Here is a 17249-nt window from a genome sequence, read left to right on the forward strand (position 1 = left end):
GTTTGATCCTGGTCCACAAAAATTGTAATTCGTACCTCTTGTCCACCAAAGGTTTTTTTTAGATGCGACCCCCCCTCTTTTGTTTAAAGTCCTGATGCCAATATTTAAGGGTAACTCCTCTAATTAGCCTATAATCAATTGGACAGAACTCCCCAAAACCTAACTAGAACACTCACTCCTGTTTCCCACCAAGTTTAATTGAGATCCAACAAAACACTCAGGCTGATCCGCGATGGCAAAAATTTGGGGAATCTATTCCTCTCATCACTGCCTCCCTATAAACAACCAGGAGACCAAAGTATCAAATTGGGGCCCTTACTCTGACATCCCCGAAAGTTTAATTGAGATCTGATTGCACCTGTAGGACATGCTTCTTCCAAAAAAGTTAGGACAACATTGGACTATCCTCTCTAGTAGATACCCTGCTGATAAGTCTCCCTAATCCACCCCTTCACCTTGCCTTAGACTCGCCTGTGCTTCCAGAGGAACCCAGGCATCAAGAAGGAGCCGTCAACTATCCTGCAAAGTTGCTGCTGCCAGTATATGCTCGCCACTGAGGTTGGATTGAGGTGTTTAGGTTTCGCAGATCTGTCTGATATGTTCAGTGCATGGTGTTTCTGGGTTTGCCACCGCGGCATGTACCCGATGGTTGTCATCAGAGCGCTGCGTTCGGTAGTCTGACATTTTCCATACATAGTACGAGGCCAAGGTATCTCAATCGACGAACTCTTATTACACCTATCACAAGAGGCATATCTTGTATCCCCATAATTCACCCCCGTGTCCCCAAAAAATAATTTTTCAAAGGCACAAACTTTACACTAGCTTTATCTGCCCATCACGTTTAGTTGAGACATAACAGCCCATTTTGGCAGATGTGAAAATGAATCACTCCTTCAGGGGGTCAAAGCCTAGTTAATAAAAGTTGACTTAGTTTTATATAGCTGCTTAATTAACATAACTTGCCAAATAATAATCGTTTAGATAATCATAACTGAAATCGTTTAGATATCAGTAAAAAATTTCATAACTCCTAATGACATATACATAGGATTTTACCTCAGGTAAGGCACATATCTAGGAGTAGGACGCAACTTAGAAGATTCCACACAAAAGCAGAAGGAGGGGATGATCCAGTCCCTCAAGACAAAAAAATTGATTATTATAACGCAATTTTAGATAATTCAACTTAAATAAGAAATTTCAGCACAAAAAAAAAATCAAATTTGAGATTTCCAGATTGATGTTCCGATGATTGTTTCCAAGAAACTTGAGTGATATAGATAACTGTTGATCTCAGGACTAGAAGAGATAATTTCATACTCTAAATGAGCTGAACGATAAATGATTCTTAATGTGTTTGTTTAGGGATTGGGATTTCGTTTTGCTTCTTGTTTATTCTATATGGTAGTCTAGAAGACAAATTCTATTTTTCTTGGAAATTAAAAGAGGCTCTGCATAAGTCAGAGAAGCTGTTTTTTTCTTCTCTGTTATACGATCTTCATCAGGAAAAATTTGTGATTTTCCTTTCCTACCGTTACTGAGCTACACACCGCTGATCACGAGAGAAAAAACGAAACTTCCCTTCTCTTATGCTCTAAAAGAATTCAACAGTAAACAATCCATAAGAAATTCACTTTGAGAACTAAGACAGTTTCGCTTCGCTTCTTGTTTATACAAATTTAATAGGCTAGAAAATAAATAATTTCCATTTTTTCTGTAAAATGGCTGGAAATTATAAGTCTAAGAGAAACTTTTCTTCTCTTTTCCACAAAATACACGAAGGGAAAAAAATCGATCTAACATTTCTTATCATTACCGAATAAGAAATTGCTGATCACGGCAAAAATAAGAAAATAAAGAAGGAGATTTATGCTTATTCTACCAAATTTAACTTATTGTTTAGATGTTGACATTCCCGCAGGCGCAAACCTATGGGGGGAGGGCTAAAGGGGCTGTAGCCCCCTCAGGAAAAAATTACGTTCCGTTTCTAAATGTTATTTAATCTGCTCGGTTTTATCATTTATTCCTTAGTCTTTACTCAAAACTTGTATTCAAAGACCTAAAATAAATTTAAAGTAATGCCTTAAAATGCCTTTTTATCTAAGGTATTTTTAAGGTTATCCGTTGGTTGGCCCAGGAGCCCCCGGTCAGTCCCCCTCCCCTAATTATTTTCTGAGTGCGCCACAGCATTCTCGTCATGGTTACAACCATTAGCAGAAGTCTCCAAAAGATCGGCCGATTGTCAAAGCTAGCAAGACGTTTTTCTTTAAAATAATCCAGAATTCTCTTCATCATTTAGATTAAAACAGGGGGACATTCCTTTTTCTTTTGAAATCATTTTGATCTTCTGGAATTATGCCAGAATTATGTTTACTACTATCGTAATCTTGCAGAAATGCATGTGCCAAAGACGAACAAAGCCTGCTTTGTAGTTCAGCCTACAGCAACGTGCTGTTTAAACTGGAATTAGCTTCCTTTGAAACTTTCATCCGTTTGCAAAATTTTTGATGCTATCAATAATTTTTAAATAAATATTTAAGAAGTCATATTTTTAATAAATATGATAATAGAAAAAGGTTTACATGATGGAGAGGTTCAAGAGCCCTGTGTCACAGGTCCGGCAGGACACCCTGTGTGAGAGTATAAGGCCTTGAAGCTACTGCAGCTTGTACTGTCAAACTTAGCAACTAGCGATAATAGAAAAAAAAAATACTTAGGGACTAGAGTGTTTAATCCGTCCGAATCTTTAAACCCTAAAAAATCCTTTAAAAGAAAAAAAAATGGAAAAGCAACAGCTCTGGGTATCTCTGAAACCACTTGTAATACTAGTTATGACAATTTGTTAGTTAAAAACTATCAACTACAAACGTGAACAAATTTAGTTAAAAAATACTTACCATATTTCATTGTGTGAGCTTCGCCAGCTGTCCAACAAAATTGTGTAAAACTACCCGTTATGGTAAGAAATGGCCAAATGGCCAGAATCAGCCAAGAAAACCAGCATGGCATTTCGCCGTTGGTTAAACGCACCCGGTCCCAGATCCACAACATCATCAAAAATTTCTCAACAAAATAATCAATGGAAGCTACTAAAATAAAGCCACCAAACAGTGCCGTGCCTGAAAGAATTGAAGTGCCGTGAAAGAATTGAACATAACTCTTAGATGAACTAAATTAGTAACAAATAAAATGAAAATATAGAAATATATACCACAAAGAATCAAATAACATAATTCTCCAATGAACCCTTAGGTGAAAACCACCAAAAGACACAGATAATCTTGACAGACAACTAATCTTGTTTCCGTTCAAGTTTGGATTAGACCTAATAACCTCTTTTCATTATTAGGTCTGACGAAAGCATGACACAGTTTCTTTTTATAAAAAATAAGTATGGGTAACAAATAAGGAGCATGGGCAACTTATAAGAATGGAACTGGTATTATTGTCAAACCAATACCATCCAGCGTTTGTCCATTCTTTAAAAAAAAAATTTCATTTTATTAGTGCTAAATTAGTAATAAATAAAATGAAAATGTAGAAATATATGTCTGAGATTTAAACATATGCCTATGGCAAAAGAAACAAATAACATAATCAAACTCGAATATTTCAGCTTCACATCCTGTAACCTTAATCAACATAAAAAAAAGAAAAACTATTTTTAAAGAAAAACCGAAAGCTCAAATCTGAAATCTTTTGGAATTGTTTACTGAAACTTTAAATTTTTAAAGGCTATATGGAGGCATTTTGCGTCTTATCAATTATAATGTATTATCTTATCATTATAAAGATACTATTCAATAACGTATTTTTGTATGTAAGGTAATGTACAAGTTATGGGTGCCTAAAAACATGATCAATTACAATTAATCTTAGTCAACTAACCCTGGATCCACGTACATAGATAATGGGTAGAATCCGAATAGAACTGAGTATATAAGAACCCGTGCCAATCATAAATAAAACTCTGAAAAAGACATTATGATAATAATGTATAAATAATGAATAGGATTTTCATGCTGAACCCAAATATGTAAAATTAGGTTACCATTCAAAGTTATTAGCCAGAAAGCGGGCGATAAGGATTATTCAATTCGGGACTTCTGAGAAATTTGTAGCAGAGGTTTAAGTCTCTTTCTACAAAATAATAAAATATCCATTTTTCGCGAGGACGTTGCTCACGAGAACATATACTTTTTTTTTTTTTTTTTTTTTTTTTATCACGAACGATAAAAAAAATTTCATACTTTCTTTAGTATTTCATACTTTTTTAGAAATTTTTTTTTTTGAAAGTATTTTCATACTTTTTTTAGAAAAAAAATTTTTTTTCATACTTATATTAGCAGATTTTTGCCACTTTTAAAGTAGAAAAGAGAGCGCACTACAGTAAAGCAAAAATTCTACCATTTTATCCAACAAAACAACGACTTCCGCCCAAAGAGAGGCAAAATCCAAGAGAATGAAAACTGACAGGCTGCCAACCGATTTAAAACTACCTAGCTTCGATTATTTTCAAGAAATGCGAGTATATTTGAACTAGATCTGCAATACTGGCGCCGCAAGGTGACAGGTTCCCCCTTTTTAAACCAATAATTTCAGCTTAACACAAAATATTAGATGAATATATATAACTGTACAAAAAGTAAAATTTTGTATGGGTGTTGGGGGATCCGGTAAAAACAGAGACAGGGCGTACTCGCCCCATGCGAAGAAATTTTAGGGGCCGCAAAATTTCACACAAATAATCAAACGGTTATAATTATTTTGTAATTCCTAAAATTTTATTTTTACTAAAATAAAGTAGATGACACAGTTGGCAGCAAGTGCAAGTAATTGAATCCGAAATTTTCTTTTTCCCCAATCTATTCTTTGAAAGTATTAAATAAAAAAAAAAACAAGTTTTTTTTTAACTGGAAGTAAGGAGCGACAGTAAAACTTAAAACGAACAGAAATTATCCCGTATAGTAAAGGGGTTGTCTCCTCCTCAACACCTCACTCTTTACGCTAAAGTTTGACTCTTTGTCACAACTCTACTTTCAAAAACCATAAAAAAAAGTTTAGCGTAAAGAGCGAGGTGTTGAAGAGGGGACAACCCCTTTACTATACGGAATAATTTCTGTTCGTTTTAAGTTTTAATGTCGCTCCATACGTTAAGTTAAAAAAAACTTGGGTTTTTTTTTATTTAATTTCTGAACGTTTTTGAATTAATGCATATTTTGATTTTGACTCTCCGCACGTAAATAATTAAAACTAAATTTGCATATTAATTTTTTTGGCTAAATGGCTTTTTCATAGTTTAAATCGGAAGATTTTGAGGAAAAAAGTAGCGGGGGAGGAGGCCTAGTTGCCCTCTAATTTTTGATTACTTAAAAAGGCAACTAGAACTTAGAATTGTTTTCGAATGTTTTCATTAGTAAAAAATATACGGAACTTACGAATTGACTTACGTAGCGAACTTCTATATTCACATGTTTTTGTTACGTATATGAGGGGGTTCACCCCTTCGTCAATAGCTCGCTCTTTACACTAAAGCTTAAATTTTGTCCCGGTTCCTTAAGAATGACCCCTGAATCACAAAGGCCGTACAATAAATAGTTGAAATTACTAAAAATACTTTAGCGTAAAGAGCGAGGTATTACGAGGAGGTGAACCCCTCATATACGTAATAAATTCTGTTCGTTCATTTGAACGAACAGTCCGCTCCTTACTTTCATTTGAAAAAACTTTTCATATTTGTTTTTTATTATTATTTTTTTAGCTAGAAAATCCTGCGCCCCTTTCATTGAAATTATCTCCCCCATGGAAAGTTCCTCCTATGTAATCCCCTTCAACTTCTCTCCCCCCGCCCAACCAAAAAAACTGTGAAAACGTCTATACACTTCCCAATAACCATTACTATATGTAAACACTAGTCGAAGTTTGTAACTTGCAGCCCCTCCCACGGGGACTATGGGGGATTAAGTCGGCCCCAAAGACATAGTTAATAGGAATTTCGACTATGGTGAATAAAATGGCTATCTCAGAATTTTGATCTGGTGACTTTGGGGAAAAATGAGCGTGGGAGGGGGCCTAGGTGCCCTCCAATTTTTTGGTTACTTAATAAGTGCACTAGAACTTTTAATTTCCGTTAGAATAAGCCCTCTCGCGACATTCTAGGACCACTAAGTCAATAAGATCACCCCTGGGAAAAAAAACAAAAAACAAAGCAAAAAAAATAAACACGCATCCGTGATCTGTCTTTGGGCAAAAAAATGCAAAATTCCACATTTTTGTAGATAGGGGCTTGAAACTTCTACATTAGTGTTTTCTGATACGCTGAATCTGATGGTGTGATTTTCGTTAAGATTGTATGACTTTTAGGGGGGTTTCCCCTATTTTCTAAAATAAGGCAATTCTTCTCAGGCTCGTAACTTTTGATTGATACGTTTTTTATGATATTTTGTGTTCAAATTTTGTTGGTGAATGAAATTTTTTTTTAAATTTGGCCTGTAAATCTTTGGGAGACAATGGTGGGAGGGTGCTAATCAAGATCTTGCCCCGGGCACAAAAGGGGTCATAATCGCCATTACCTAAAAACAAGACTTTCAGTTTGCAAGCTTATTAAAGCAAAATATAAGTTTTATTGTTTCTTTATTAGAATATAAAAGGCAAATTGCATAACTCTGGGGGATTGACCAATGCAATAGCCCTAAAGATACAGTTACAAGATCGTGCAACTATGCTGAACAAAACGGCTATCGGAAATTTTGATTGGAAGTGTTTGTAAAATTATGAGCTAAAGAAGCGGGCTGAATGTCCTCTAATCACTTTTGACTCTTAATAGTCTTAATATAATTAATCAATCTCTGAAGTTGCTCTTTATGCTAAACATTTCAGTTAGCATGGGCTAGGATTCGTTCTTTATTATAGTTTTCAAAATCAATTTCTACTGGTTGCTATCTACCGCTGCTACCATAATAATTCTTTACTATAAATATTACATTTGACATTTTGTCAAAAAATCTTGTAGTTTACATAATATCTCATACTAATCCCTATCTCTCGTTAACTCAAAATTACAAATAGGATGAAGCCTACGGCTTTTCTTAGTTTGAAAAGTAAGAGACGAATTTCAGAGAATCAAGCAGCTAAGTAAATCAAATATTGTAATAAGTCAAATATGACACCATACCTTAGAACAGCAACTTCTTAAAAGATGTTTGTATTATATTTTTCTTAACTATAATAAATATATTGACTTTAAATATAACTTTACAACCCTATACAAGTTAATATAGGCAAGATTTCGTTCTTTATTATAACTAAGTAAAGATATTGACTTTGTTTTACATATATTTCTGTTAATCATAAAAGCATATAGATATGACAAATTTCTGATGTTAAAATTACATAAGCTACTATAGTGTTACAGAAAAATGCAGCTTTTAGTAAAAAACAGATTTTATTTTAAAAATAACACTTTTTAATTACAAAAGATTTTTACCACATCAACTTCCCTTAAAAAGATCCATTAAGCAGCTCTACGATGTTTCAGTGCCCTGCTATCTGAGGAAAAGAAGAAAAAAAAAGATGTCGTATATACAGAATATCGTTGTTGTAGCCACTTTTCCTGATCTTCAAGCCAATATATTTCCCTTGTTGTTCAAGCCAAAGGACGGTAAGTTCCAGTTTAAGGGTTTCGGACAAGGCGGTTCTAACAGTGTACTACGTTTTTTGATCTGATTCTAGTTTTAGGTGTTAAGGGTTATTTCATCTTTTTCTATGGGGCGTGACTGTCTCTTACTAGCTTGCTAGCTACCGCTGCAACCAGGATTAAAGTAAATGTTTGGATTACTTGACTCGGATACTTTTCTCTGTCATACTTTCTTTTCTTTCGTTCGGTTCTTGACATCTTGTCAATGTTTAAAATTGTTCCCATAAAATCACGTGTCGAGTAATTAGGACCTAGCAAAAAACAAAACTAATTTTAGAATTTAGAGGTATTTTTCTAGTTTTAATTAAGAAATTTAATTATTGCTCCGACACCATAAGTAGTTTTGCAGATTACATAATAACTTTAGCAATCCTGAACTGAAAACTAAATTTTACAAATTGAATTTTTTTATGGAAATACACATTAAATCACACGTCGGGTAGTTGAAACTAACAAAAATAAAACTAGATTTTAAATCTTCAGGTATTTTTCTAGTTTTAATATAAAAAATTAAAACTAATTCTCAGACAACATAAATATTTTTGCCGTCTACATAATAGCTTTACATAATTGTTAGCTACCGCAGAGTTTATTATAAGAATAAATAACGTTTATATCACGGTTAAAATTGAATATCAAATAGAAGTAGCCAAGAAGTAAATAGACTCTTACCTATAACGGTCAGAGATCGCTGAAAGACGAGATTCATAACAGCACCAAGCAGAGAGAAACCAAAAAGCATACCAAATGAGATCCATCCAGAACTGATTTTGCCAAATAAAGAATATAGCACCAAGGTAATAACACCTAGGAGGAATCCCGTATGGAGACCCGTCATGAAGAGCCCGACATGGTAGACAAGCATACAAATTAGGCCGTATAGAAGACCGGCTGATAGAGATATTGCTAGAATCATTAAAATTAATCAGGCCACTAACAGAGATAAAGGACGCCCTATAAATTAACTCATAGGCGCAACACAAGGGGAGTTACCAGAATTCAGACGTAATCAATCAGCAATCAAAGGTAATAAAAAGAACAACCAAATAAAGAAAAACACAGAAATAAACCCAGAGTCACGAGATGGGGGATGATACCTGCGTTTCAACGTTAAACCATAATTATTTAAGCATTAGGTGACTCAGATAAAAAAAAAGTAATTCAAATATTTATCAGACAACTAAGAGCAAAAACATATCAACCCAGCTATAAAAATCGTAGTCTATGAGTCATAGATAGAATGTGAGTGGTGATATTGGTAATTCAGACTTCTAAACCAATGTATTAAGCATCAGATCCATTGATTAAAACCATTTAACATACAACCCAGAGTAATAAAGAACACCATAGAAATAAACTCATTGACACGAAATAAGGGTGCTACTAATGTTTTAGCCATAAAAAGTATTTCTTAAGCATTAGATCGCTCTGAAAAAAAATTAATTCAAAATTTATCAGGTAACTAAGCAATAAGAGATCACCCTTATAAAAAAAAACTCGTAGCCCATGAGTCATTGGCGCAACATAAGGGGTCTTACTGATATTCTAGCCTTCATAAGTAGTTTGTTAGCCATCAGATCCCCCGATTAATACTCATTAAACGTAACCAGGCAGCCAGAAGCAATAAAGAATATGCTAGAAATAAACTAATAGGCACGTTCATTATTCACTAGTTCACAATATTCACTAGGCGCTTTCGGCTGTGATAACTAAAAGGATGACGCATGCCATTTTGGTCGAAAATGAGTTACGTATGTATCGCAGACAAATCAGCACGAGGAATCGAATAGTACAGTCAGAACTGCCCTATCTCGTACCGTTGTGATGATAGAAGACATATACCACTATATGGCGTATGTTCTTTTTATCACGTCTTGTTTCAATTCAGAATGACAGAAGAGCAAAGTCTTAAAGCTGTAACATCGGTACCTGACATTTATCTCCTTTTTTGTCAAGGGAAAAGGAGATTTGTGCTACAAATTGAATAATTTTGAATTCACTCGGAATCTTTGAATTTAATTTATACCATTGAAAAGAGAATAAAGAGTTGGTTTAGAGTAAGTTCCTTTTATCTCCATTAGCCTAATCCTTCAGAGCCATCACAGCCGACAAACTTTTTTCCGGCTTTTGGGTCTCCTGAAAAGTTACACAATGGCGTAAGTCGCCCTTTTAATCATCACAGCCGCATTGCTTTTGAACTAGCAATTCAAAATGGAGATCCAAGTAAACAAACAATCGCAAAATTCCAACTGTGACCAGAGATTTCAACTGCATGTGGGTGTATAAAAAAAAAAAAAAAAAAAAAAAAAAAAAAAAAAAAAAAAAAAAAAAAAAAAAAAAAAAGAGATCAAAGATGTTATGACATATAAACTAACAATAATTAATGATATAAACTAATAACTTGAATCACCAAATTAGTTTTATTAAAATCAATAGAGCTGTGTAGCGTTGCAATTTTCCGCGTCTTCAAAAACGAGTAGCACATTGAAAGTCGAATTAGAATGTGAGAAAAACTATTATTATAAATATTGAATTTAAATAAAATCGCCTACTCATGGAGCAAGACTGCTTTTTCAGATATTGAGCTTGCCAAAAATAGTTTTTGAAGAATCGAATACGATGAAGGAAGACTGTTTTGAATAAATAACGAAATTTGGCCCTTTTTGCGACAGCATTACAACTGACGTAAATCCCTTAGCCACCCCTAACAAAATCCTGACCACGGCCCTACTGCAAAGCTGATTAGAAATTAAAACTCAAATTTAGGCTTTTGATATGCTTTCACACCACCCCCTAAGAAATCCTGGTAACGGGTCTAGGCATTTACCTCCCCCCCCCCAAAAAAAAAAAACCCTACCATGGAAAATCCCCCTCCCCATTGAAAATTCCCCCACACGCAACATTGAGTAGCCAAAAAGAAAGTAACCAACAATACAGGTACATAAAATGTCGACCAGATGTCATAGGCGGTAACAAAACAGACCAGATATCAAAAACAGTTTTAGGACAAAGGTTCATTGATCTCCAATCACTTTCGGCTTAAGAACCAAAAGTAATAGAATTCTCAGTTTCTGATTCAATTAACATTCTCCAAAGTTTCTATGACCATGATTCGGAGGTGAGAATAAGAAAGAGGCAATTCCAGGTCATTGTGGAGTTTAATGTTATTCTTTACTATCATAATAACAGCATAGATCAGAAATATTCCCAGAAATCAAGAGAGATTAAATATCACTTTCTACCTCCCGCTTCCCCACCCACCTTTCCCTTAAAACTAATTCTACATATACCTGGAAGCTCAATGAGGGGTGAAAATGTTTGTGCGACTTGTAAAAACGTAATAAAAATGCATAAGAACACATTTGCACTGCATTTTTTCTACTCCCCCCGACAAAAAAGTCCGGGATATGCCCCACGGGATTATATATCAATTTCTACATCCACCCTCTCTTCCTCTCTCCCTAAGAGCTAACTCTGTATTTACCAAAATTAAATAAAGCTTACAACAAGTTTCCCCCGAGGATTATCGTACCAAATCAAGGGTGCAAGAAGATCGGGAAAGGGCTCGTTTGGACAAAATTAAAATTTTAAGTGCCATTTTTGATCAAACAGAATGGAGGGCAACTAGCCCCCTTCCCGGCCCCTTTTTCCCCTTAAGATCTCCGAATGAAATTCCGAGAGAGCTTTTTCGTATATCATAATTGAAAGGTCCTATAAATATAGGACCTTTCTATAGGGCCTTGTCAAGACCCCCCACAGCCCTTAGGGAGAGGGCTGTAAGTTTTGCAATTTGTCCATTCCTTACAGATAGTATTTGTTACTTGGAGGGGTACGGACATTTTTAGTTCTGGTTTAGTTTTTATAGTTCTAGTTTTTTTTTTATAAGTCGGAAGTAATTGGAGACCATCCAGCCCCTGTCTCAAGTTTTTTCTTATAACTGGTCCTTCTGTTACCCCTTAGGACATCTGATTGACATTTTGAGGTACCTGTTCTATACTTTTTCTTTGGATACTCAATTTTGCGTGTGGGGGAATTTTCCATGGGGGGGGTACTTTACGGGAAAGTGGGTTGTTTAACTGAGAGGTAAACGCCGGCTCCACGGGTACCTCCATTTACGGATGCTTCAGAAAAGCAAAAGAGGTTCTATGCCAGATTGTGTATCAAGCTTCTGGTGTAAAATTGGAAGATAAATAGAACGTCTTAAAATAGGGCAAAATGAACAGTTGATGAACTGGTTAGCAAAGGAATTTATTTGTTAACTAGATCGTGCTAATTAACTTTATTTTATATGAATTTTCTAATGAGCTGAAAGGAACCCAACATCAGGACATTGCAGACTACCGATGAGGAAAAGGATAGGGGTGTTTCATTTATTCTCTAAACAGTGCAAGCTCTCAAAATAGGTCAATCTTTGCCCTTGGTGATGAAATAAATATAAAAAATGCCACAAATCTTAGTTCTGGGGAAATTTACTGTTACGATATGAGCCATGTAGAGTTCTTGGTTGTTGGCATGTGATATATTGTTAAAGACCAACTAGCTAGAAAATGCATACGGAAATCGAATTCAAATAAAGGTCTGATGCTAGGTAACCACATAGTATGATGCATTCAAAATGCAGATTTAAATCAGGAGAGGCTGGCCTTCCAGTCGTAGGACATAACTAGCAACCTGACAAGATGTTTTCGATAGTCCAAGCTCATGCGAAAAGAATTTTCAAAAGGAAAATCCTATACTTTCGTTGTCTGGCCGACTTAAAAAACAACATCACGGAACACAATCGGAAATCCTTAATACTTCTCAAGCACATGTTTACCACCTTTGAATTATTATTCCTTCTTCACTAGAAAATACTTATACCTATTACATAGGGACCATGAATAAGGCCAAGGCCAAGCTTTAGGTGAAAGCTTTCAGAGAAAGAAAATTTGCCAGGCACGATGCTTTGCCTACAGCAAGGAGCACGTTGCTAGCACTCGGACTTCTCTTGACGACGAAAAATGACATTCAACTAGACGCCGATATAGTAAGTAAAGCCTAGAAAATCAGAATTGCTGCTGCACAATTTGATTTCATCTACATACTCAGCTTCATGAGACTTCTGCTGAAACAGGCCAACAATCTTACTGGTTATATCCAAGCTGAGGATATTAACATCCTGCCAGGGGCCTATCACACAATTGAAAGAAGTGACATTAAACGCATGCCCAAACATCGCTGATAAATACAACAAAAGAAGGACTGAAGCATCAGCAATTCTCCCTAAGACAATCGTTTCGGATTCGAACATGGAATATAAACAGCCGGATAATTACGCTCTACAAACAGAATCCAGCCACCTCCACAGACTACACTCTATTCCAGCAAGAACTAGAAGTTTGACTTCTTCTTCAGCTGCCCCTGATCTGAAATACAAGGAGTTCTGCACTCTATAAATGCGATCAGTAATAGCATTCCTAGTTTCAGATATGGAAGAAACTGTCAGAGATGCGAAAAAAAAAACATTTCCTTGAGGATGGGTGCCATGTAAATGGTGAACTAAGTTAGTGCAGTAGCTCCGTAGCACTATTCGCATTATCCGTAGCACTATCTCTTCATCCGTAGCACTATCTCTTCACACAAGACACCCAAGAACGGGTCACTGACAGAACACTTGAAAATGCTTTAGAAGTTGCAAAACACCTGAAACATAGTCTTCTGTTATTAGGGGAAGCGATCCGTAAGGCAAAGAGTGTTCCTTTTATGATGGCTAAGGGAGGAAATATAAATAGCAAGATCAAGTTATTGAAAAATATTCTTAGATGAACGGTCAATGAGTAACGACATGACAATTTACTGACACTATCCTGCGACTGTTATCTTCTGAACTACTGTTACTTTTTTCAAATAGATCAAAGATGGAAAAATCAGGAGCTTAAAATCAAGCTCCTGCAGAATCCTCTTCACCCCCCAAGAAATTATTATCTGTGTACCTGCTTGATTGTGTTTATCCTTGAACCAAACTTGGTTCAACAACATGAATCATTTCTTATAGTGAAATATAGATTTCAAATAAAAAAAAAAACTCTCCGAGTATTGAACAAATTTTCACCAAACACATCTCAGAATTCCTCTTTCTAAGTAAAAGTATGTAACAACGGTATAAAAATGCATAGAAATCCGATTATTTAACTGAAGGTTCGTGTTTTAAAGTCTTTTTCCGTTTTTTAGAGTAAAGAAAAATAAAATTTTTGTTTGTTATGCAATTCAATAAAAGTGTTGTAAGAATTCCTTGATAAAATTCTCCAAAGAAAATTAGACTTTTAATTAAAATCTAAATTCCAATGAACAATAGTTACACTCAATTTAAGCCTGTTCTGCAGTATTTAGTTCTTCTGGATCTGCACTGTAAGTGATGCTGGTAAGTAAATGGTGGTAACGCGTACAGACTTAATTTACATTAAAACCATGCTATAGCCCTAGTTCCCTCTCTTATCAAACGCCGATACTCTTTTATTATCGGTATTTTATTACTGCGCCATATTACTAATCACCCATCAACAAAGCTTAGTTAAGGAGACTTACCAACTTTCCCTAAAAATGGCAGTCTTTCTTCCTCTTGGCAGATCAGGAATACAACAACAGAAGAAAACATGAATCCAGTTAAAAACATAATGGCTCGAAAACACCGATAACCTGAATCAATGAAAACAAAATTACCTTGAACATAAAGAAAACATGAAAAAAATAAAAGATCTTAAACACAAAAGGAAACATGAAGCCAGTTAAAAACACAATAGTCCCTAAAACACCTATAACCTGAATCGATGAAAATAAGAATATATTGAACATAAACAATGGCGACTGGTTAGAAGGTTTGCTTCTATTAAAAGCAATTATAACAAAAGATTAGATGAGACAGTGTGCTTTTATTTGGCAGATCCTCAGAAAAAAAACTCATTCATTTAATATTATTAATTCTACAGAAAAGTGGAATAATTCTTTATGCATCAGTCCCTGGAAAACGAACAAAAAAGTGACATCATTTTCATAGTTTCTGTACTTAAAAAGCTTAGTCTTTAGAGCTTATATGCCTCCGCCATCTTTTACACCACTCAGCAGAAGCGAAGATGTTAAAAGTAGAATAGCCAAGTCACAGGGTATTTTCTGACAGTTAAAAAAAAAGTTTAGAAGAATAGGAAGATAAGTCTACAAACCAAGATTAGAATATTAGAAGCTACAGTGATGACAGTAGTCTAATATGGCTCTGAAGAATGAGCACTCCAAAAAGCGAATGAAGCTTTGCTGGATGTTTTCCACAAAAATTGCCTACAGATTGTTCTGGGTACCCGGCTTACTGACCGTATTTCAAACAGTAGGCTGTACAAAAAGTGTGGTTCAATCCCACTTTCTAGGGCTATAATGAGAAACAAGGTTGAGATGGCTGGGGCACGTTTTGCGTATGAAGGAGAACAGATTACCAAAGATTGTCCTTTCGGCCAACCATCTAGGGCTAAACAGAAAGCAGGTCGTCTGCGGTTGGGGTGGGAGGATGTCATAAAAAAAATTCAAAGGAAATGGGAACTTCCTGGGAAGGTGTAAAGAGTGATGCTTTGAATAGATTGGGATGGAGAAGGAGCGTGCGTAGCTGTGTTGACCACAGGCGGCTTGGTACCACGGCGAGTTGTTAGTAGTAGTAGTTACCCAAATGAGTAGCATACGTTAGAAACTGCAAACGAACCACGAAGCAAATTTTTAGCTTCTAATCCGCACTAGTTCAAGCTTGCTCACAGGCCTTGGGTTGGGTTGAGTCAAACAGGGCTCAATTTGAATGGGGGTTAAGTTATACAAGGGTTGATTTAAACAGGGGTTCAGATGAACGAGATTTCAGGGGGTTGAGTTGCAGGGGGGTCCAGTTAAACAGGGGTTCAGTTGCACGAGGGTTCATTTACATGGGGTTATTGCATAGAGTTCAGTTGCACCTGGGGTCAGATGTAAGAAGGATTCAGTCACACAGGGTTCAGCTAAACAAGTCTTCAATTACACACACATCTTTGCAACATAGTGTATGCTGTTTTGTGAGGCCTGGAAAAATAATAAATAATATTCTCTTCCCTAACACAAAAACTCTAAGTCCCCTGACGTTGCCCCTCCTTGCTCAATAAAAAAAGACATGCCTTTCATGGATGTTTTAAACTCACCCCTAATACACGAGACAAAACAAGATGTGCTTAAAAACTATAAATACAGTTTGTCACCTTTTGAAGAAGTTTAATGACCCCAAGCAATCTCTCTGATGGAACATAGATGCTTGCCTTTAGGGAAAAAAAAAGAAAAAACAACACCTGCTCTCTTTTAAGCATCCAAAGACCAATTGAATGATCATATTTCAACTCTCCCCGGAAACAATTACCCACTCCCTAGCATCTATAGCACATGTCATAGTTTTCATATTAGGTATTGGTCAATATGCATCTTACCAACACTGTAAATTATATAAAATAGATTACCAAAAAGACTGTACACCATTCCAAATATGAGATATGTCCCACATATAATACTGATTGATACATCATAGTTATAATCCAAGTAGGTACACCTCGCACTGGCTGTCCGAGTATTATTGTCAGAATCTTTCCGAAATTCTAGCAGGCGTTCATGAAGTACATCCATCCTGAAACAAATGATTGTAAATACTTCACGACGTCAGAAGGGAATCTAAAAGTATGTTTGAAGACCAAACTGTCTTGGGGCCCCTTTGAATTTATCTTAAATAGGATAAACTCCCCCGCTAACACATCTTCCCCTTCCCCCATATGCAGGTATTCTAACTTGATTAGGGCTAAAAGTTATACTAACTGTTGACTAGGATTAGCATATATGTTCAATCAAGGTTATAGGCTTTTCCATTTGTTATGAAAGCCTATAGCCTTAATAGATAATATTTACCTTAATTCGCACTTTGGAGCGGTATTAAGGTCCATACAGGATCAGCAAATTAATAAAATAAAAACAAATAAACAAATATAAATTAATATTTATAATTAATATTTACTTTTAATAGAGATACAAGGTTTTGGCTTTGTATACCTATGCATAAAAACTAGAGTATGAGTAATTATTATGCACAAAAAATTGTCACAAACATGATAAGTAATTGTCAGAAAATGACTCAATAGAACTTATACCAGTATTTGCAACAACCTGGGACTATAAACCAACTTTGAGCCTTGGACTTATTAAAAGAACCATTACTAGTGGGTCATGTAGAATGTATTTGAAGCTGCATAAGGCAATTGTGAGACCAGTCCTGCAGTTCGGAACCTACCTTGCTGGTCCCTTTTCCAAAAATGATACTCTGCTGATTGAAGGTGTGCAAAGGAAGGCCACTAAATGTGCATCTGCACAGGCGAACTGCAGGCGAACCGGCGGTCTGCAGGCGAACCTGCAGTTCGGAACCTACCTTGCTGGTCCCTTTTCCAAAAATGATACTCTGCTGATTGAAGGTGTGCAAAGGAAGGCCACTAAATGTGCACCTGCACAGGCGAACTGCAGGCGAACTGGTGAACAG

At 35.8% G+C, this 17249-nt stretch overlaps 1 protein-coding gene across 2 annotated transcripts in view; it reads right to left on the reverse strand.

Annotated features, from left to right (window-relative positions):
* The window catches only part of LOC136026441 (transmembrane protein 198-like), an 82652-nt gene that overhangs the window by 45927 nt on the left and 19476 nt on the right, over positions 1 to 17249 (reverse strand). For both annotated transcript variants that reach the window (XR_010617289.1, XM_065703043.1), the window contains exons 2-5: positions 16189 to 16352; positions 14264 to 14374; positions 8372 to 8605; positions 2901 to 3122 (exon numbers count right to left, since the gene is read on the reverse strand). Coding sequence is in view for 1 of the 2 variants with exons in the window: in XM_065703043.1 (XP_065559115.1) it covers positions 2901 to 3122; positions 8372 to 8605; positions 14264 to 14374; positions 16189 to 16351 (730 nt within the window). In the remaining variant the exon portion in view is untranslated. The remainder of the gene's footprint in view (positions 1 to 2900; positions 3123 to 8371; positions 8606 to 14263; positions 14375 to 16188; positions 16353 to 17249) is intronic.

The sequence above is a fragment of the Artemia franciscana genome, chromosome 1 (genome assembly GCF_032884065.1).
Source record: "Artemia franciscana chromosome 1, ASM3288406v1, whole genome shotgun sequence".
Taxonomy (NCBI): Eukaryota; Metazoa; Arthropoda; class Branchiopoda; order Anostraca; family Artemiidae; genus Artemia; species Artemia franciscana.